The sequence below is a fragment of the Cupressus sempervirens genome, chromosome 3, assembly GCF_028749045.1.
Source record: "Cupressus sempervirens isolate cs-2001-9-10 chromosome 3, ASM2874904v1, whole genome shotgun sequence".
In the NCBI taxonomy this organism is placed as follows: Eukaryota; Viridiplantae; Streptophyta; class Pinopsida; order Cupressales; family Cupressaceae; genus Cupressus; species Cupressus sempervirens.
The window spans coordinates 418,625,253-418,648,028 of NC_143120.1; the positions used below are offsets into that span (position 1 = coordinate 418,625,253).

The following is a 22,776-nucleotide window of genomic DNA, read 5'->3' on the forward strand; positions in this document are numbered from 1 at the left end:
TATATTATCGAGACAGTTTTCAAATAAATTGTTTGGACCAACCTACAGCTCTGAGTGAGCAAAGGGGCCGATTGTTGAAAACAAGTTTACAGAGGATACTACAGATATTGGCTTCAACTGCTGGTGAAAAGAAGACTTGAGTTGCTCATATATTCCTGTCAAAGGAATTTGCAAAGTCATAAATGGACAGAAATTTATAAGAAGAGTTGAGTTGCTCATATATTCTGAAATTAATTTTGAGAAAATTTGGAGATAATATCCTATTGGGATATTACAGTGTGTCTGGGTTTCTGCCCTTATTCTTTTTTATCAATCCTTAATAAAATGAAATTCTCTATTTTGTTAATTTGCCTCTCTTTTTTTAATCATTTTCGACCTAATAACCAACAAGTGATATTAGAGCTTGTTATGCTAGGAAGATGGAGGTCAAAGATGGTCATTCTATTTTGTGAGATTCTATTGAACTCTTCAATGAAGTCGTTCATTGTGCTGGAACCATTTGTGATGCTAGGTAGGTAGGTCATTCAAAATGTTTCATTACGTTATATTAGATCGTCTTGAAACTTATTCAATGGTGAACAACATTTCTAAGAACAGTTGAAACTTGTCACAAAAATAATTTTTAATATAGGATTTTAGTGTTTCACCTTTTTGCATAGCGGATGGGCAGTGATATAAAACTCGGATGTGGCTAAATTGCAGTACATGCAATAGTACCAAAAATACCCACTGAAAAGTGAAAAAATAGATAATAGATTGTTGGGCCAAGTGCCCTTGCCATAATAATCATAGCTCGCCCCTTAGCTGGTTTAGCCATTAATACATGATCATATAGTTCAGGTTTATTTGTTATTGGGATAAGTAGATTATTATGAAATTAGAATGTATCTATCCCCTGAAATAACTGGACTTTTCAATAGTTTGATGATCCTGTGAATTCGTTTTCAGTTATTAAAATGGGAATGTTATCTAGTTAATGAGTTTGTTGAACTTTCACCTTTCTCAGAAAATCTTTGCTATAGAAAATATGGTGGATCTTTGAATTCCTGGGACAAAGACATCAAACAAAGGAAAAAGACAGTGCAAGAGAGAATTCTGAACCTGCAATTTCTTGCAAACAATGTCATGCTTCTTGGTTTTGCTCTAGTAGAACACAAAACCAGTAAAGGAAATATTTATTTCTCACAAGTATTTTCAGTTTGCCTTTCATTTGTTCCCATCAGATAACAAAATTCATAAATACTTATCTTTGTCGGTTTAATCTTAAACTTGTCAAATCTGTGGTTGAAATACTGTCTTAAATTGTGGAGGTATTGCGTTCAAAACACTCAAAGAACGAACCTTAACAAAAAATGAATTTGTTCAAATCTAGGCATTTGAACTCTTAAAAGATGGACTGGTGGAAAATCCTTTGTCAAGACATTAAAATTTAAATCCATAGGTCCCTACTTAAAGTCTTAGAAAGGTCGAAATGCACATAATTCTTTTGGTATGAACCTATAACATATAAAGTGGTGATCCTTTGTGATTAGACCACCAAGTTATATGCACGTTCAGAATGAGAAGGAAAGGCCTCCAAATATAACTTGGTGGACCTATATCAGATTAGCACAATCCTGTAGGGGTGCTAATGCCAATTTCAAGAGCTCTAAAGCGTTTCAGTCCAAAAGTCTCTCTTTCTTGCCCTTTATGTTTGTCATGTTGATTAAATGTTAATTGATTGATTATATGTGAAGGTTGAGATGCAAGTAAAGTAGGAGCACAAATAAATGAAGGATCTAATCTGATGTATCAAGTGCTATGAAATGACAAAGAGGGAAATATACTCACCTTGAGGACTAGTAGAGGACACACGATCACATCTGAAAATAGACTATCGTAATGTATGAAGAGCCAGAATAGAGCTGGAACTATTATCTGGAAGCTGGAAACTACCAAGTGCGAAAATCTGGTGGTCTCAGGAACTGGTTGACTTCCCTGGTATAGGTTGAGGTCCTTGGGGTATTGGTTGAGGTTGACCTATACCTGAGATGCTCAAAACTGGAATTTTTGATCTCCGACGAAAACTGTAACTTGAAATATGCCAATTTCGAAAAATCTGTGAATCTGCTCCTATACACAAGAAAAATGGAATTTGTTGGGGGTGTGGGTGGGGTAGGAGGGGCTTGTATTGGTCATGCTCCCGTTTAGGAATTAACCTTGCAATGAGATAAATTATGCAAGTAAAGCAAGATAAATGTTAGCAGTCACCTTGCTTGTCAAAGCCCTATGGATGGATTCTACAATTGCCAAATAATAGACCATAGATGTAAATATGCTTGGTATGCTTGAACAAGGATGGATGTGCAATGATGATATATGTAGATCTCCTCCCTTGATGGCCAACTCCTCTATATCCTTTGAAGAAAGAAGCTAGATCTATAGAAGGAAATGTATGCTTGATTGAATGGATGGATGCCTTCAAATGAATCCTTCCATACCTTGCTTGAACTCCTTGAATGCACCTTGGACTTGATAGCTTACTTGCACAAAAAGATGGGTCAAGTGGATAATGTCTTGCAATTGATAGATTGAGTGTGGATTCTCATATGAAGTGAGAAAGCCTCTTTTTATAGCAATTTCGGGATTCATAATCGAGAGGGCTGACTGCACTTGATGGAAAAAAGTGAAAAACACGGAAATGGGCCCTGAAATCCTGCACTCCACAACCTCAGGTCTAGGTCAAACTCGACCAATACCAGTATAGGTTGACTTGCAGTATCTGACCCAAGAAAGTCCATGCAACTGGGAAATCTTGGAGATTGCGGGTGTGTAAACTGTTCGGGGAAAAAATAAAGGGGAAATGCAGAAAATCAAGCATACATGCATCCATGTTGTAGGAGTTCACTAAAAAAGAGCCTAATAAGTACTTGAGAGCTTCCAAATTAGTAGGTGCTAACTTTTAGGACAATACAGATTCTATTCTCTGTTGTAAATCAACAAAGCAACTACCTATGGTTACTATTTTAGTATAAGTTAGTGTACAAACTTGGACTTGGCAATTACTCCACAAATCCATTTTTTTAAAACATGATAATAACTAGACAAATTAATTGAACATCAAAAAATGCTTTTAATATTAAACGATATGTTCTAAAACCATGCATATTATTGAATTTATACACCATATATTCAATTTCCTTGATATATAGATTAAAATTAAAGTTCAATAAACTTCATAGACCAAAAAATGAGTTCAAAGTTTCAATACATATAAACTTCCAAATTCAATATAATCAAAAAATACAAATCATAAATTGCCTTTATAACTAAAGCCTAGAAAAGTTTGCTGCCACCATTGACATCATGGAAATGAATGGTATGGTTGGTATCCTCGACAGGAGCCTTAAGCAATGAAACAACTTGTGTATATGGTGATCATGCCCTTAATGACCTGCCAAATTCACCTTTTGAGGCCTCATATGCTTTCCATTTGGCACTATCCCCCTTCAACTCAACTAGGTCATTAGTAGTAAACAATGCATTTACATCCTTAGATGCAGCAATCTAATCTGAAGATGGATCAATGCCATTGAGGTCAAGTGCATAAGGTGTAAAGGTTTTATCACACAAGCACAGGGTAGTACCTTCTTTTCATTAGTGTTGCACCGCTCATTGGGGACAACAGACAAAGAGTGGTGGGGGTGGGGGGTGGTGCGGATATACATATAGTACTTGAAAAGATAGTTATGGAAATATGTATAAGAATTACATTTCAAATTAAAAAAATAGAAAAATTTTAAACACTAAACCCTAAGATATGATCTGAATGTGTCAAATAATTCAAATATGAATGATATTTTGTGGACAGTGATTATCAACGAGGTCAAGTGCATAATGTGTAAAGGTTTTATCACACAAACATAGGGTAGTACCTTCCTTTCATAAGTGTTTTGCTGTTCATTGGGGACAATAGATAGGGAGTGGTGGGGGTGGGGGGTGGTGCTGATATACTTATAGTACTTGAAAAGCTAGTTATGGAAAGATGTATAAGAATTACATTTCAAATGAAACTTTGTCAAATTAGAAAAAATAGTGAAATTGCAAATACTAAACACTAAGATATGAATTGAATGTGTCAGATATTTCAAATATGAATGCTGATAATGACCGATATTTTGTGGACAGTGATATTGTCATTCACCACTGATTATATAAAACCCTTATACATTGAAATTAACCATATATGAAAATGGATTTGGATAATGAATTGTTGGATAAGTATGACAAGAAACATGGAAGCAACAACATAGAAACCCCAGTTCTGATTTTTATCTAGGGTAGCCACTGTAATTAACAATAATGCATGCAACAACAGCTACAATCCGTCATAAATTGCCCATATTAGGTTTGCAAATGATCCAAAAATGTCCTCCAATCAGTCAAATACACACACACACACAAACTTTTGAGATGTTTGGGGATAGGAGATATACAAAAGTCCTTGAGATGCTCAACTGACTCCTCAGTGTCCTGAACACTATCTGCCATCTTCGAACATCTTAGTGGAATGGTGGGGGAACAACCCGTCCTCATCTTGTCCCCAAGTCTCAAAGATGTCCCCATCTCGGAAACATGAGGCTTTAGAGGGGGAGGGGACATGTCCCTATATTTCACTATGTTTTCATTTTGTCAATGACTTAACTACACAAATACAAGGTCATCCAAGTGCTTTTGCGTCAATCTTTGTTGCATTGTTTTGTTTGAATGTCAAAAACACTTGAGTTGCGCTTACAACTGGCAATGCTATAGGACCGGGATAAAATGTGGATGACAAACTTTTGAAGATTAGGTGCATCAACGCAAAAATTTTCCTACTACAAATTTGTAGAAGTATCATTTATTTTTAAGATATTAAGGATTTTAGTAAAATTAAACAAATTCCAATTAAAATTAAACATAATGTTTTTTCAACTTGGCTAAAGAGTTTCTACTATAGATGCATAAAATTAAAGAGAATAATTCCCCCTTTGCCCTCATATAATTCTACAACTCAACACATATGGGAGAGAAGAAAAAGGCTTGGGTTCAAATAGTAGACATAAACATGAATATATTGGAGTTGTTGATTCCATTTACAACCAGTAATGCATTGTATGGGTTTATATTTGGTTTTGTTTGATCCATACAATTTCTGATTTGCTTCTTTGGCCCTATAAATAACCTCATAGAGGTACCCCATGGGATTTGTGCCCCTATTCACCTATTGTAGAACCCCGTCTAATGACTTTGGCACCTAAAACAAAAGTGTGAATGAAAAGGAAATTTGAAAATTAAACTAAATCATAAAATTAAAAAAGATAAATGACCCACAAATTAAATATTAAAATATTACACAAACAATGTGTAATGTTGGCAAAGTTTTTGTAAACAAATATTTTTGGCGAAAAACTCACCTTGATGATCCCATTTATGGCCTTGATAAACGCTTCATAAAAATGGTATTCACAACTTGCTTTGTTTCAACCTTCCTACCTAAGTTATTGGTCTTGGTTTGGGTTTGAGGGTTTGGTCTATTTTTTTTGGTTTTTACATTGAAAAACATATAAAAATAATAAAAAGACTCGTATTGTCAAATTGAATATAAGACCACATATTCACATTTTTATGTATCATAATATTTATAAACCTTATATAATATTAATAAAGTTTATTATAATATTATAATAAAAATATAATTAAAAATTAATTTAAGTGATATTAAAAATTGTTTAAACAAATATTTTGTATTAATAATAATTTTTTATTATCATAATATATATAAATATTTTAGTTTTCTACATTTTTATTAAAGCTCACAAATTGGTGCTTCTTGATGTGGTGGTAAAAGACTTGGGCCTTCCAAGAGACAAGGCTTGCCACGACTTCTTGTTCAACTTCGACTTCAATTGCTTTGGTGGAATGCTCATCTTCTAAACCAACATTGTCAAGTATATTACCAAGGTGGGAAAAGGCTGCATAAAGAGATTGCATAGAGGTGAATATACCGAGCTTTGCATAGGGTATGCAATTTTACTCCCAAATTATTAATGGGTTGAAGAGAATTTGTTCAGGATGAATTTGCAATTGTTTGTATTCACTTGACAAATTTACTCCAAATTTGAATCAGGTATGAACCAAACTCGGATCCTAGCATAGAAGGGGATGAGTAGGCAATTGATCGTCCTCTATTAAGAACTTTCAAATCACCTTTTTCTCAGAAACGTGCACTTAAGGTTGGGCAGTGTACTTTATGCTTTTCAAGGTAAGTAAATTAGTCGCAAGTTAAGTAAATCTTGAATGCATGATTCCTTGCCATTAGTGTGTTCTCTCATGACAGTCTAGATCCATATCTCTATAACACACAGAGAGAATTTGTTCGATTGATGGGGGTTTACCTAGGTCAAATCTCAGTTTAGGAACTAACCTTGAAATTGAAAATAGAAATTAAATCACGTTGATATTTAACAGAGGCTGGATCTGAAAATTGACTGTTTGTAATTTCATAGGCCTTCTTTGTGCCGAAATCAACATGAAGATGTTGATGTTGACTTTATGAATATTTGATCGTGGATGCGATCATAAATGCTATAGGCCTGAAATTTACTCCTTATCTTCAATACTTAAAGTGATGCTTGATCAATTGCTCTTCGGATGCTTGAGATTGTGACTGCTTAATTGAATTCCTTGAGTTCTTATGTGATATGATCAAATGATGAGGGTAAGCTTTCTTATATTCCTCTCCTTAGCTTTTTTGGTTTGAAATTTTGGAGCAAGCCGATTGGGGAAATTTTTTCCTGTTCCCACAAGATAGCATTTAGAGGGTTTGAATTTGGGACCCAATTATTGGGACAAGGTCATTCCAAGCAACCTAGTCCTCTTGATAAAGGCAGGTTCAAGGTCTTGATGTCTAGAATGCAGAGAAAAAGCTGGAATTCGAGCCAATATGAGCAGTATCAATCATGATTTGGCATAGGAGGCCAAGGATGCTAAGGTGAGGCCTAGGTGAGCAAGAAATTGTATGTGGATATAGTTTACAATGGTACACAATTTATCCATAATAATGTGGCATCCACTCGTGGTCCATGTTGGTTTAATTTTCTTCATAAGATTTCTTATCTTAGAGGAGTTCCTCTTTGGTTCCCAATTTTGTCACCCTTGGTGGTACATATGAAGGCCCCACTTTCTAATTTTAGCCATAGCCTTCTTATAATAAGGAGAGCAAGCAACATAGAATGGAATGCCATTGGAAATAATATTCTGCCAATGGCATCATCCACCCTGTCTTTCATTTTAACATTAACCATTTGCTGTTGGGCTAGAAGAATTTGTCACCCTAGTTTCTCCCTTATACTATACTATACTATTCTTGATAGAAAAGAGGAATTTATGGCAATTGGGAAGTGCCCTCACTAGCATAAGATTAAATGGTGTGTTGTGCACTTCACCACCACCAAACAATCTTTGTATCTTTGCCCTCTATTCAAGTGACGACTTGCCACATGCCTAACACCTTTTCTTCAGATGTGAATGAAATGTGCATCACTTCTCGAAAATTCACTCTGGAATTCAAGGCCACAAAACTGACATTTTAATAGCCCAGTCCTCTTTGACATGCTATAAGTATTTGAATTGTAGTTTGGAAGAAAGCTGTTTTATAGGGTCCTTATGAAAGGGACTTGGGTAAAATGTTCCAGAACTTGGAAGGGTAATCCTAAAGAACACTCCCAATTGAAATAGTTTCCCCCACATCTAAACTTTGATTCTTTGATTCAATTGCAATGCTTGCACTCGTGCTATGAGTACTTGTAGTAATACTGTAATATTGCAAAACACAAAGATTTTCCTTTTGTTTTTCTTGATTCAGGTTTCATGAAGGGCAAAGGATAAGATATACAAAATTAAACTTTGTTTTTCAACTTTTGTCAAACAAGGACTTCACATTTGTCTTTCTTGCTTAATGTTGCACGGAGCACAAAAGTAGATGACAAATAAAATATGAAAGTCTAGTTTGACTATTACTTATAAATGCTAACATATTGACATTTAACATTTAAACAGAAACTTGAAAAAATTGAAGACATGAAATTTTTACAGTTCATTAGAGTAAATTAAAAGCTTATGGTAGAAAACTATGTGCATTTTTTTGAATATTGATAATATTTATTAAGTTTTAACATTTAAACTTCAACAAATTATCCTCATTCCAATGAATAGATCATATAGTGTGATCTGAAATATTGATATGAGAAAGTGCATATAGTTTGTTGGAAGAAGTTTTTTAGTAAACTAAAGAACATTAAAATTAAAATTAAAAGAGGAATTGTGATTTTGTTGTCATACACTTCAAATTGCATGAGGTGCAAAAGTAGGGAATGCGCAAAAGCCAAATGAAAATCAGAAAAGCAGCTATATCCTTAATATAAATTTTCAAATGAACATGCAAAAACTTGTATTTTTGGAATTCGAAGAACACCAAATATTAAAATTGACCCTAAAAACTTATGCTAGAAATAAAAAAACCCTAAATAGTAATAAGAACAGTTAAACAACCTTAAAAACATATTGAGTAATTTCTAAATCCTACTGATAATTTGCCAGCTGCATATATTCAATACAGATTTTTAGATTCAGAGCAAGAAAGGAATATAAGGTTTCGGATTATCATTCCACAATGAAATTGCAAATGCTAAAAGCAAAGTGTGAATTTCAAAATTTGTGAAGTCTTTACCTGGATGACTTGATGAATGCTTTGAATGTTTGATTGCTGAAGATGATTGAAGTATTCCTCTTCCTCTTTCTCTTGCTCAATGCAATGAAAAAGCGTTAATGGTGATTTTGATTGACGCTGGGCACGTATATTTATAGTTTGTTGAGAATTTGTAGTGTGGGGGTGGGCCCATTAATATTTTAAGGATAAGGATTAATGAACTAATTTTAAAATAAAACGCTTAAAAGAAAAACATACTTTTTGCATGTGCAGGCTGTATGGACGTTCCAAAGTTTCTGATAATTTTGAGGGAGTTAATGAAGTTTCCATTCCATCCTGCGGACTTCCTAGAGACCCCTCAACATTTTCATCAGGGGGAACATCTTGGCACTTCCCTTTATTAGGAAAATGCCTTGGGGATATACATTCTTTGGTGATGATGGTGGAGGATGTTTCAACTTTCATCCCTTGTCCCCATCACTGTTTTTGAAATGCCTTGTTTTTTTGGTTGGGGACAGGGTAAGCTGGGATGCATCCTTGTGAAATACTGAAATTATATACAAACCACTAAAGACAAGCATAATATACCAAGGTAAATAGTATAAAATAAAGTAAGATCAGAATGTGTTTCAATATTTTTTTATTAAGTTATGTTCCATCACCACCTGGTACATCTCCAATCTTTTCTTCTTCATAGACCTAAGGCATTCTATATGTATTAGTTCTCAAATAGATTTCCAGTCTTTTCTGGTGATTAAAATGAGTCAGATTTCTGCATCATCCATATAGCTCTTGATTGAATTGGTAGTTCCGGGGATGGAAGATATTTTTGTATCACATAGGAGCTCTAATGCTCACTGGAAATCACTCTATGAGGCAGTGAAGCCGATGCCTCCAGATACAGTTAGATATATAAATAATTGAATATTCATATGTATTTATAATTGTCATTTCTATATGCAAATCTTCCAAATGCACTGTATCCATATCATACCATATCAGTTTCCATCAACTCCGGTCTTCACTAATTCTAGTATTCTACCATGCATGTATACCAATCAGAACTGAATTTGGTATTTTAACATCTCTTAAAACTTAAAAGAAAGCATTCCTAGAGTAGAATCTTATATATTGTCATTCTTGGTTAAAATACATAGCACATTTCTTTGCTCAGGTGCATGTTTAACATGTTCAGATATTCCATTTACACTGAAATCTGTGTCATCTTGTAAATCACTATATGAGATGCTTATAGCCTACTATATATTTCATAATGTAAAATTACTATTAGGAAATGAATGTCTATTCCCTTTGCACATTCTCTTCTTCCCAATCTTTTCACTTGCAGTACACACAATATATAGTTTAAAACTTTAATCCTTTATAGGCTGAAAGCTATCTATTAGTTTTCTGCAGGTTTTGCTACTTGGAAGGTTACATCACAGAAATCTTGTGAATTTGGTAGGATATTGTGTTGATAAAGGGCACCGCATGTTAGTTTACGAGTTCATGAGCAATGGGAGTCTTGCAATGCATTTGTATGGTATGATGATCTATCCTGCTTACCTTTTTTAGTTAATTAACCATAAAATCTGACAGAAGAAGCTATGATTGTCTGGAACTCTTTAACAATTAATGCTCTTAATTTGTCTTATTTTGCATCAGCATTTTGTTATGACAATACTTCTTTTATGGTTTAAACTTTTTATGGCCTTAGAGCATAGATTATGGATTTTTCTTTTTATTTAAATTTCTTAGACCTAGAAGGGTCACCAACAGAAGATTGAGAGTAATAAACAATTTTAACAACTTACACATGCTTAGTCATTTTTGACCTTGAGTCGTGAGGATGTAAATGTTTGTATATCTTGTAATCCCAGAAAGCTCGTCTTACCACCTAAGTTAAATTGCTATAATCCTCTGTATATTTAATATTCGCTTTCTTGAGAAATAAAAAAGAAAATACAATGGAGAAAGCAAGAAAAGACACCTGCACCTTTAGAATGCAAGGGCATCACTTGCATACTGCTTCACTTCACAATTGCTGCCAGTGCACAGATCTGGGCTAATTTCATACTAATTACTGTGGGTTTTTTATCTTACCACTCCACAATTTGTTTCTGTTGAATGAGCACAAACACATAATGTTAGCAAAATAATCAAAACACAGAAAGACAAAAATAGAGCCTTATGGTTTTAATTTTCTTTGAAAAATCTATGATATGCTATACAATTATAGAAATCTGTCCTGAGGCAAATGCATCCAATTGATCTGTTATCTATATACCATAATCTGTTTAGTAGGTGTGATGGTTGGGAACAACTACTGTTGGGAATCACTCTACTCAACAAAAAAATACAGCAAATTGGTTGACATGACTCATTTATTTCCCTTGCTCTATTCTTTCTCTTGTTAGCTAATGCCTGTCAACCTTGACAAATGCTAGTCTATGAAATGGGAGGTGATGATTTGGGAAGGAGCTTGCGATACTTTAACTCTTCTCTTGTAATCTGACAACTCCTTTGGCGGAAGAAGTTTGGTCACTGTCAATTTCACATCAAAATGATATAATGAACATCGAAGTCTTCTTGTCATATTCCACCTCAATAGAGTGATTCCTCCCCCTTCAATGTCTTTGCTGACCCTTCTTCCCCGTGGCAGACTGTAGCTAGCTCCACCTCAATCTTTTCTGCTTAAGCATGTGCATACTCATGTACAACCATATCCTTGAGTACAAATAAGACACATTGAAACATGTAAAAAGCATTTGATCCCTGAGTTTTTAGTGTCTATATATGTAAGAATATGTTAGTTGTTGGAAACTCTGGACCTGTTTTGAAGTTTCTTTCGACATCTACATGTCTGGTTTTATTTGTGTATGCATTCCTGCAATATAAAGTTATAATATAAAGTTATAACATATTAATTTTCACAAGATGTTTCAGTATATTCTGGACCTAAAGTGATGATTATGGGGCACATATGCACTTTAATACTTTTTAGGTGGCCCATAAGTGATGCAGGCAAGCTCACAATATCATTTCAGAGTTATAGTGAACAAGCCATAGTGCAAGGTGATAACAAGCCACAATGCAGGCAATTTATATACAAGAATTGAGAATATGCTACCCATCAAACATCTGGAAAAATACAATGATTTGATTAAATAACCTTAGAATTACATTACAACAATGTTATGATAAACAAGAAATGTGAAATGTAATGGCAATGCCAAAGTAACAAGAAGCAGAATTTGATAATGTATCTTCCATTTTAATAGAAAACTGTGTCATCTCCTTGTGTTTCTGGTAAGGGAGCTTCTTTCAGAAAGTAAGAGGCCTTATGCACAATGTTTTTTGGGCTTTAAATTTTACATCTCAAGTTACAACTAAATAGGCAGATTTATCTTGAAACGCAATGAGACAAATATCAACATTAGTTGTATGTGCAGATAGACATCCTCACAAGGTTGCAGCGGTTTACTGAAGATTCAGCTTTCAGTGGTTTAATAACAACTCTTTGCTATAATTAGATCTTGTGGAAATACTTCTTAATCATGATTTCTTGTAGAGTTTTTCAATATACGTGAGTTGTGTTGAAATACAATGAGACTAATAACGACACAAGTTTTTATATGTTGCTGATAATATTCTCACAAGGTTGGAGCATTTTGCTGAAGACTCAATTATCAGTGGGTTTGGTACTCTTTTCTGCATTTATAACTTATAGAAATATTTACTTACATAATCATGATTTCTACCAGTAGATTTTTTTCAATGTAGTTTCTTGTGTGAAGTGTTTTCTTTTAAAATTTACAATAGATATTATACTTTATTGTTATTGTTACTCTTTTTCTCAAACGATTTGTTTGATTGTGATATTGCTATCAGGATTTGTTTGATGTTACATTCTGTACTCTAGTCTGGCCAAACCGATATCATACTTTCTGTTGTGGCTTGAGCTATTTACTTATCATATAATTATTTATATATATATTCTATTTGTTTTTGCATAAGTATGGCCTATCTGTATTTCCTATTTTCATGCCTTACAAATTATGTTATTGATAAAGCTTTTCTCTATGTGCTGGGTTTCCTCTCCAGATGAGAACGTAGAACCGTTAAACTGGGAACGAAGGGTTCGCATAGCACATGATGTGTCAAGAGGAATTGAATATCTCCATGATGGGGTGTGCTTTTGGGGTCTAATAAAGACTGTGATAGCTTGTATTTGCTGCTTTTCTTTGAGCAATTGATGTCCCATGTAAATGGTTTTTTGAGATACAAAAGGTGGTACATTACCATTGATTGCATAATTGATCTTGTAACAGGCAGTGCCTTCAGTAGTTCATCGGGACATAAAGTCTGCCAACATATTATTAGACAATTCTATGAGAGCCAGGGTACAGTTACTTTTCTTTCTTCTTTTCTGTTTTGTTTGTGATTCCGTTTACTTTCATAATTTTTACAAATGAAATAAAGAATGGTGTAAAATTTTCAGAAATCTCTGGCAGATGAATTTTAAGTGTTACAGATATTCATGAGGGTATTGCAAAGTGTTTTCGTTACCTGGTCTTTTGTTATTGTTTAACTTTAGATAAACATAATTGAAATTCATTCATTCCTGTTGCTAGTCAGTTAAGAAGTTTCAAACATTCACCTTTCAATTGAAATTCTGAAAATTTTCCTCTTTATCAGTCAAGCTGTCCTTACCGTTATCCTTAGCATCCTACTAGAGTATATAATGTTTGATTGTCCCCAGCTTGTATGTCCAATGTACTACCCGTACTGTAACCACAAAACTAGCAGCTCCTTAAACTGGAGTGGTTCTACTTTCACTACTCGAGGTGTTTTTCCAATGGGTAACCTGCCACCAACTACTGTATAAAGTTTCAACAACACAGGATGTAAGTTTTAGCAGCACAGAAGCATAAGCCATGGATTGGATCGTTCCAATCTCTAAACACCTGTGTAAGTTTTAGCGGCACAGAAGCATAAGCCATGGATTGGATCATTCCAATCTCTAAAACACCTGTGAGGCAGACCGGCCCATCTACTTGGACTCATACTGAACTTGCACAAATTACTATTCAAATTGAGAGGGCCCTCTTGAAGGCTCTCCAAAATGACTTGTTCTACAATGCCTGCTTTGTGGGAAGTGCTCAGAAGTCTTGTCTTGCAAGTTTACCAAATATGTGTTGCTTTAGAAGGATGGAGAAAAACAGTTCTATGAATGTTTATAATTCCGGCAATGCCTTTATGATTGCAATTTCAGTGATGTCTTTATGATTGCAATTTCAGCAAATGTCTTTATGATTAAATGTGTAGATTGCAGAACAAGTGTTTCAAAGTTCTAGGAACAGAGGTTGTAATGTCCCCGTTTTGGCTGACATCGTTTTGCGTGCCGGATCAGTCTATCATGGACTCTCGTAGACGGTGGTTGTGATGAGAGTGTCATTTTGGCGTTTATTTGGTGATTGGATGGCTTATTATGCTCTTGGAGATATTATTTATATTTTATCATTACTTCTTATATTGGGCCTACATGTTATAATTCTAAGTTGAGTTGCACTTTTTATTTTATAAAGTTATTTTATTATAAAATTGCATTAGGGGAGAGGACCTGGTACTTGAACACCCTAACTTCGCGCTTATCAAAACCCTACATAAAAATTTCAAATCGCTCCCAGTTTTTTACAGCAGCTTACTTGGCGAGTCGTCTACTTATAACTAAGGTTTCAAGTCCACGTCACTCATTATGATGCCACATCAGCATGCTTTTTGCCAAGTTGTCCAAAACAGCCCAAAAAAAAAGTGAGACCAATGGTCGTACATAAAGGGTACCCATAGTTGAACAGCTGATGTGGCATCACATCATTCGTTACTTTTTAGATCAAAGGGTACATTTTCATTCATTTTTTTGGTAATTGTCATTGTACTAACAACTTTAAAGTCACAAGTATTGGTGCAATGTTGTCAAAAAATTGGACATTAAGTCAGCAAGTGTAGGTATAAACTAAACAATTTCTATCACAACCATTCGAACCCGTTCAAGTACTGGGTCCTGTCCCCTATAATGGGATTTTATAATGGATGTTTCTAGAAGTTCTTAGTAACTTCTTAGAAAAGGATGCTTCTAGAAGTCCTTAGTAACTTCTTAGAAAAGTAAATAAATAGAGGGCTTGGCCTCTCATTTGAACACACGAGATTTGGTAACTCAACTACATCTTCTATGAGCATTTGTGGAGCTTGATAGTCTGCAAATATTCAGCATAATCCTTGAGAACAATACCTCTCAAGAGATTGCATAACTAAGGAAGTGAAAGACTTTTTGAAGAGTTGCACTTTGGAAGTGGTATTCATCTATTTCAAGTTGAGCTTAATTTGTATATTCAGACTACTTGATGGTTTGAGTCTTTAAAAGTAGATCCAAAAAGCAGTCCGAAAAAGTAGGTCCAAAAAAAGTAGTCTGAAAAAGCAGTCCGAAAAAGCAGTTCGAAAAAGCAAAGCGAAAAAAGCAGATCCGAAAAAAGCAAGTGAAAAAAGCAGATCGGAAAAAGCAAAGCAGAAAGGCAGCATTAGAGAAAATTATTACAGCCATCTACAACCAGGTTCTTTTGTTAGCATTGCATTTTAGGTGTTATAAGTTTCAGCTGCAGGTGTGCATTATACCAACATTATCATTTTTGTAATCCATGTAAATGCCAAAAGTCTTGGCCATATTTCATGAGCATTGTATTAGAAATTTCATTGCAATTAAGGAGATAATAGTTGCTGGTGTCATTTGAGCAATTCAATATCATTATTTATCAGCTAGTTAGTTTGCATACCAACTGTTTGTAAAAATGCCAGTTGGCTGTAGGTGTTCATTTCTCATGTTTAGATCATATATATGCATTGTATATTGTCAAAATTAGTTGCACATTCATGATAGGTCATTGTTTAGTCAATTTAGAGTCTCTGCTTGCAAGCATTTTTATTGATGCTAAGTGAAGAAAAGAGCCATAAAAGCAAACTGAAATTTTATATCAGTCATATGACCCTTGTATGCAAAGTGTTTTCTTGAACCTTTATTAGCATTTTGGGATCAGATTTGAGCAGGGTCATTACAGTGTAATGTCCCCGTTTTGTCTGACATTGTTTTGTGTGCCGGATCAGTTTGTCACGGACTCTTGTAGACGGTGGTTGTGATGAGAGAGTCGTTTTGGCATTTATTTGGTGATTGGATGGCTTATTATGCTCTTGGAGATATTATTTATATTTTATCATTACTTCTTATATTGGGCCTACATGTTATAATTCTAAGTTGAGTTGCACTTTTTATTTTATAAAGTTATTTTATTATAAAAGTGCATTATAATGGGATTTTATAATGGATGTTTCTAGAAGTTCTTAGTAACTTCTTAGAAAAGGATGCTTCTAGAAGTCCTTAGTAACTTCTTAGAAAAGTAAATAAATAGAGGGCTTAGCCTCTCATTTGGACAGACGGAATTTGGTAACTCAACTACATCTTTTATGAGCAATTGTGGAGCTTGATAGTCTGCAAATATTCAGCATAATCCTTGAGAACGATACCTCTCAAGAGATTGCATAACTGAGGAAGTGAAAGACCTTCTGAAGGGTTGCACTTTGGAAGTGGTATACAGTCATTTCAAGTTGAGCTTAATTTGTATACTCAGACTACCTGAGGGTTTGAGTTTTTGGAAGCAGTCCAAAAAAGAAAATCCGAAAAAACAGTCCGAAAAAGCAGGTCCAAAAAAAACAGTCTGAAAAAGCAGGTCTGAAAAAGCAGTTCTAAAAAGCAGATAAAAAAAAGCGAAAAAGCAGATCCGAAAAAAGCAAGTGAAAAGGCAGATCAATAAAAGCAAACTGAAATTTTATATCAATCATATGACCCTTGTATGCAAAGTGTTTTCTTGAACCTTTATCAGCATTTTGGGATCAGATTTGAGTAGGGTCATTACAGTGGTATCAGAGCTATAAGTCTTGCCATCTTGTGGAGGTCTTATTGGGAATTTGGAATAGCCAGATAGAGAGAAACAATGTTTGACAAAATGTATATCAATCCAGATCAGGAAAATATAATGTTTAGGTTACTGGATACATTAGAGGAGCAAAATAGGCGAATGGATATGATGCAAGGTGAGCAAAAGAGGCGAATGGATAGGATGTTGCAGCTTATGGCTAGACAGATGGGCATCAATATTGATGATTTGTATGTTGTTCTAGTGCAGGAGGTAGTTGATTCCTCAGGTGGGATCAAGCCATGTATAGAGCCACCCAGCTATGATGTGCTATGATGTTGGTGTTTCAGCGGAGTCAGTCAATGTGGGTTTACGCCCTAGTATAATTGATTTACAATCTGGCATTGAGTCATATGTGCAGAGTCAGGAGTCCACATATGAAGCTTTGTCAGCAGATGACGATGCAGCAATAGTGGGACTAGGAGAATGCGAGGATACTGTCATATCAGCAGCCACTTCTATGTCAGTTGAACCATCCAATGAGGAGTTTAGTAGTATGCATGTAGTGGTTGATGTGTGTTCTAATGATGGCACACATGTTGATTATGAGATTTCATTAACTCCAGATTCGGTTAAGTTTTCTATTGCAGCTGTTAGTGTTGTTCCTAATTCCATATGTTTTGATATGGCTACACCAATTGTTGATACAATTAACATGAGTGCATATGGTTCGCTTGTAGCTACATCATTTTCAATGCATGTTGGTGATGACCAGGATTCTAGTCCAATATATATTATGTGGGTGGATACAGGGAAGAAGAGATTTCTTAGATCTTCCATGGAGTTGCTTTTTGGTGTCATTCTAACTTTTACATCACCTGCACAAGTTTTGGGTGCTATGTTATTGGACATGTGGTTGGTCTTGATGATGTTGATTTGCAGTTGGTTTAATGTCCACAAGGATGTCACATACTACTTCATTTGGGATCTAGGTGGAGGTTGGAGTTCATTGTGTTGTTAGATTGCTTGAGGACAAGCAATTTTAGGAAGGGCGGACTATAATGTCCACGTTTTGGCTAACATCATTTTGCGTGCCGGATCAGTCTGTCACGGACTCTTGTAGATAGTGGTTGTGATGAGAGAGTCATTTTGGCATTTATTTGGTGATTAGATGGCTTATTATGCTCTTGGAGATATTATTTATATTTTATCATTACTTCTTATATCGGGCCTACATGTTATAATTCTAAGTTGAGTTGCACTTCTTATTTTATAAAGTTATTTTATTATAAAAGTGCATTATAATGGGATTTTATAATGGATTTTTCTAGAAGTTCTTAGTAACTTCTTAGAAAAAGATGCTTCTAGAAGTCCTTAGTAACTTCTTAGAAAAGTAAATAAATAGAGGGCTTGGCCTCTCATTTGGACAGACGGAATTTGGTGACTCAACTACATTTTCTATGAGCATTTGTGGAGCTTGATAGTTTGCAAATATTCAGCATAATCCTTGAGAACGATACCTCTCAAGAGATTGCATAACTGAGGAAGTGAAAGACTTTTTGAAGGGTTGCACTTTGGAAGTGGTATTCAACCATTTCAAGTTGAGCTTAATTTGTATACTCAGACTACTTGAGGGTTTGAGTTTTTGGAAGCAGTTTCGAAAAAGCAGTCTGAAAAAGATCTGAAAAAGCAGTCCGAAAAAGCAGATCTGAAAAATCAGTGCGAAAAAGTAGGTCCAAAAAAGTAGTCCGAAAAAGCAGGTCCGAAAAAGCAGATCCAAAAAACAGTTCGAAAAAGCAAAGCGAAAAAGCAGATCTGAAAAAGCAAGTGAAAAAGCAGATCAGTAAAAGCAAACTGAAATTTTATATCAGTCATATGACCCTTGTATGCAAAGTGTTTTCGTGAACCTTTATCAGCATTTTGGGATCAGATTTGAGCAGGGTCATTACAGAGGTGGCTTCTATTACACCTGCTGGCTTCTTTGTCACTATGATTTCTAGTATATTTGAAAAAATTAAGCTGGTCAATATTATTGTTTAGAGTGGCTTGTTCAATGTTACAATCTCTTTTCTATGTAAATCATTTTCATCTTTGTTCATTTTATATTTTGGTACAATTGTATCATTTTTGCTTATCAAAGAATAAGGGAACTTATTGTTAAATCAACAAAGTAATGGAATGAAAATTTGAACTAGCTATCTCCACTATGCATATTCAGTTGAGAAATTATGTATCTTGTCAACTTTTACTTATATTGGCACGGAGACTTTGGTTATTCTTATGCTATTTCTGCACCTACGATAGCCAACAAGAACAAGCATTCTGAATTCTGACAGATTCAACTCTCTGTGGCAGCCTATGCCAAAATTGGAGTGTCTTTGACAATTGGTGTATGTTCCGTCTTATTGTGCTTTACATTGGAGGTCTTAATATATTGGGGTGTATTGATTTACGTTGGCTCAAGTTAATCTATTTTTATATCCAAAGACAATTGTTAATGGTTTGGATTTACATTTAGAACCACAAGATTGTTTCTGTTTGTTCTCAAATCATACTTTTGTCAATAGAGTTTTGTGTATCTAATCAATGAATTTAAGCTTATTATTTACAACCATGATTCATGAAACTTTGAGGTATCTGAGACCTTTCTACTTTTCCAATCAGGTTGCAGATTTTGGGCTTTCGAGGGAGGAAAATGGACATGTATCGGATATTAAAGGAACATATGGATATCTAGATCCCGAGTATGTATCAACAAAAACATTTACAAAGAAGAGTGATGTGTATAGCTTTGGTGTGTTACTTTTTGAACTCATCTCTGGAAGGAATCCACAACAAGGACTGATGGAATATGTTGAGCTTGTAAGCTACAACTTTTTTTTCTCTTCTTTCACACTAATTTCCTTTTGTGTTCAGAAAAGTTGCTTAAATGAACGTTCATATATATCTTGTGTTGGTGTCTGACTGGAACCTTCATCTCGGAGCTAATATTCTTTAGATTCACTAGTTTTACATTGAAGGAGATACTGTGTTTGATTTAAAAATGAAATTACATAGTTTTTAACCTTGCATGCCTCAACGTTCATTTATGGTACCATGTGGTTATCAAGAAATTCTCTTTGTTGCTTCTATTCTAGTTGCCTTGCCTATTTTTTGGTTGATTAGGAAGATTTCTATCCTGATATTTTTCCATTTTCTCTGACTATAAATTCATTGTGTGATAAAGGCTGCATTGAGTGCAGACGAAAGGTCTGGATGGGAGGAAATCTTGGATTCACGGCTTAATGGAAAATATAATCTAGATGAAGTCACTGCAATGGCAAATCTTGCATACAGGTGCATTCAAACAACTGCAAGGAGGCGTCCAGTCATGAGAGATGTGGCTCAGGTTATTTCAAGAATAGGGAAGAAAAAACGTACTAATAAGCATGAGAAAAATCCCTCATCTATTACTGGGGATGAAAACTCTGAAGCTGAACAGATTGAGCATCCAAAATTTGATTTAAAGAGTATAATTATTACAAATGGTGAAATTCTTGAAGCTGAGGAGCAAACAAATCCTTCAAATTTTGAGTTGAATGTGATACCCAGTAATACAGAGAGATCAGAAACCTAATGTTTAAACTTTGGCAGGTGACAATGAAAGCTGTTCAGAATGTGCTTATATGTTTGCTAGTTTTCATGTATTATGCATGTATTGCCAGGAGCTCACTTCCAAACTTGGTCCCTTTAGGTGACAAATGTAGTTGATCCAGACGTTCTGATACTTTTGCTAGTATTCATGACATACATGAATATCTAGGAGCTCCTTGTACATAGTTGGTACCTGCAAAATAAGTCAGCGATGCTTTCAATCTCTGTAAACAAATTTTGTAATCGGGTTGATGCTTCAAATTACTGGAAAATCTTTGGAAAACAAATTTGCAGTCAACAGAAGGTGCAGCAAACATTTTTCCCGACCATTCTTCTATATAGGAAACATTGAATTTCATTTGTCAATGTATTTTGGTGCTCAATCAGATATCGTCTATGCTCCTTTGGTTTATCTCTATGGTGCTGCAGACTTCTTTATGTACGCTACATTTCTGTTCATGTAATATAGTCACAGTTCTGAAAATAAAGTGACTTTTCTGCACCAGTGTAAAACGGTCATGCAGCATGTATTAGTCCTCGTTGTACGGAAAAATACAGCACAGTAATCCATTCGTTAAGTGAAACATGTACATGTATACTTTGTGAAGTCTTTATTTTAAATATCACAATCCATAATTACTAATATAAGATAACAGGATTTCATTTTCAGGAGAAAGCAGACATGGCCACTTAAATATGGCATAGCTGGGTTGAAATATTTAGGAAAGTCTGAAATCATGTTTGAGGACTTGATGATAGCATTTCGTGGACCATTGTGTGAAGGTGGAAGAAATGTAAATTTGTCGCCCAATCACATATGCTAGTGCGAAGCGTATGAGATTGAATAGGGTCAGGTCTCACATTTTCTAAGTGGGCCTATAGAGCTCTAATATGTATGTTTTATTGGTTAAAGTAGTATATGGTAGCTTGATACCATCATGCATCACTGTTTTGTCTTATAGTTTGTCTAGTTTTTCCCACGTCTCATGGTACTTGTTTCGTTTGTTGGTCGGTTGCTCTATTGTACAAGGGCTTGGGGACTTTTAAGTCTCGGTTTTATAAATATAAACAACAAAGAAATTTAAGTGAAGGATGAAATCAAATATATTATAAAGGGCATTAAAGCAAGATAAAAGGTGGCAATGACAAGCTCAAGTGGAATTATGTAATTAGTTCAAGAAACTAGGTGATTTTATTTACTTTTATTTTTTATTAAATTTAGCAGCTTAGCAAAGATGTTGACACTTATACAACCATAGCCTAGAGTTAAAGGGGATCAACATCGCATTGAAAATAAAGGTGTTGGAAAATTATGCAACACACCAGTGGAAAGGTTAGTAGTCCATCTCAAGATTCGGAAGACAACTCACCCACAACATGGGAAGAAGAATGTAAGGATAACTTTAGTGGCAAATATTCGCAAATGACGAATTTCACTCAAGGAGGACCCTGAATTTGGCAAATAAAATTGCACTTTCGAGGTGGTCATGTCGTTTTGCACTTTATGAAAATTGGGTCCCATGTTAGACCAATTGCCAATAATGATACATAATAATATTTATTTTGGTGATGATTTTGCCAATGGAATTTAATCTTTCTAGGCAATAAATCAAATATTTTGGCCTACAATTTTCAAGGCTTGTCTTATTCAATGGACACATTCACTAATATGTGGTAAATCTTTAAGTTAGTTTATATGTTAAGTACATATAATTGACATGTGTTACTATTCTGGAGGCATATCAAGTGAGTTTTTATCCTTTTAATCTTTGGCTTGAAATAGTAGGTGTCATTTTTGTAGAGAGTTTCTTTAAAACTTGTTCTCCTTTAACATTTTGGCTTGAAGTAGTATTTATACCGTTGATCCAGCATCATCTGATGGTTATTAAATAGGGCTATTGTGTTTAGATGATATAAAATTATGGTTCTAGGTATTTGCATTTTTGGTCGTGAGTTCCTTCAATAATTAAAAATTTGTCAAGGTTTTACAGAATTTTCATTTGATGGAAATAAAATTGTCAATAAAATTAATTTTATTCCTAGTTTGAAAAAAAAAATTGCCAATAGAAATTAAAGTTTTACCCCTAAATTAATGTTGGATTCACTATGATTTTATACATTTTTCCAAAGGGGGGGTTTCTTAAAGTTATCCTTGGAATATAAGGTTAAAGAATGATTGTTCCTATGTCTTCATGCAACTATCCAAGCAATGCTATCATTAGGATTCCTACTGCAAGGGGTGTATCTAGTGGAACTCTATTTGAAAAAATGTCGACACAAGGGGCTGAGTTTTGAGAAAGCATTACAATTGTTAGCTAAAGATTGAAGTAGAGTAGAAGTAGCAAACATAGTAGGGTTGACACAAGTAGAGGAGCACACACCAATCAGAGGAAGATAAATAGTATTCACAAGAATTGATGAGGCTCAATTTGTAGTAAGAGTATAACTCAA

The 22,776-nt window shown here is 34.7% G+C and overlaps 1 protein-coding gene across 2 annotated transcripts in view; it reads left to right on the top strand.

Annotated features, from left to right (window-relative positions):
- The window catches only part of LOC149566802 (calcium/calmodulin-regulated receptor-like kinase 1), a 37,823-nt gene extending 16,822 nt beyond the window's left edge, over window positions 1-21,001 (top strand). Inside the window, exons 4-8 of one of the 2 annotated variants that reach the window (XM_089820124.1) lie at window positions 10,145-10,271; window positions 12,833-12,918; window positions 13,060-13,131; window positions 19,357-19,554; window positions 19,919-21,001. In XM_089820124.1, the coding sequence (XP_089676250.1) occupies window positions 10,145-10,271; window positions 12,833-12,918; window positions 13,060-13,131; window positions 19,357-19,554; window positions 19,919-20,308 (873 nt within the window). In that variant the 3' untranslated portion in view covers window positions 20,309-21,001. Of the gene's footprint in view, window positions 1-10,134; window positions 10,272-12,832; window positions 12,919-13,059; window positions 13,132-19,356; window positions 19,555-19,918 lie in introns of both variants that reach the window. The other variant, XM_089820125.1, reaches the window with a different exon arrangement.
- The last annotated feature ends 1,775 nt before the right edge of the window (window positions 21,002-22,776 follow it).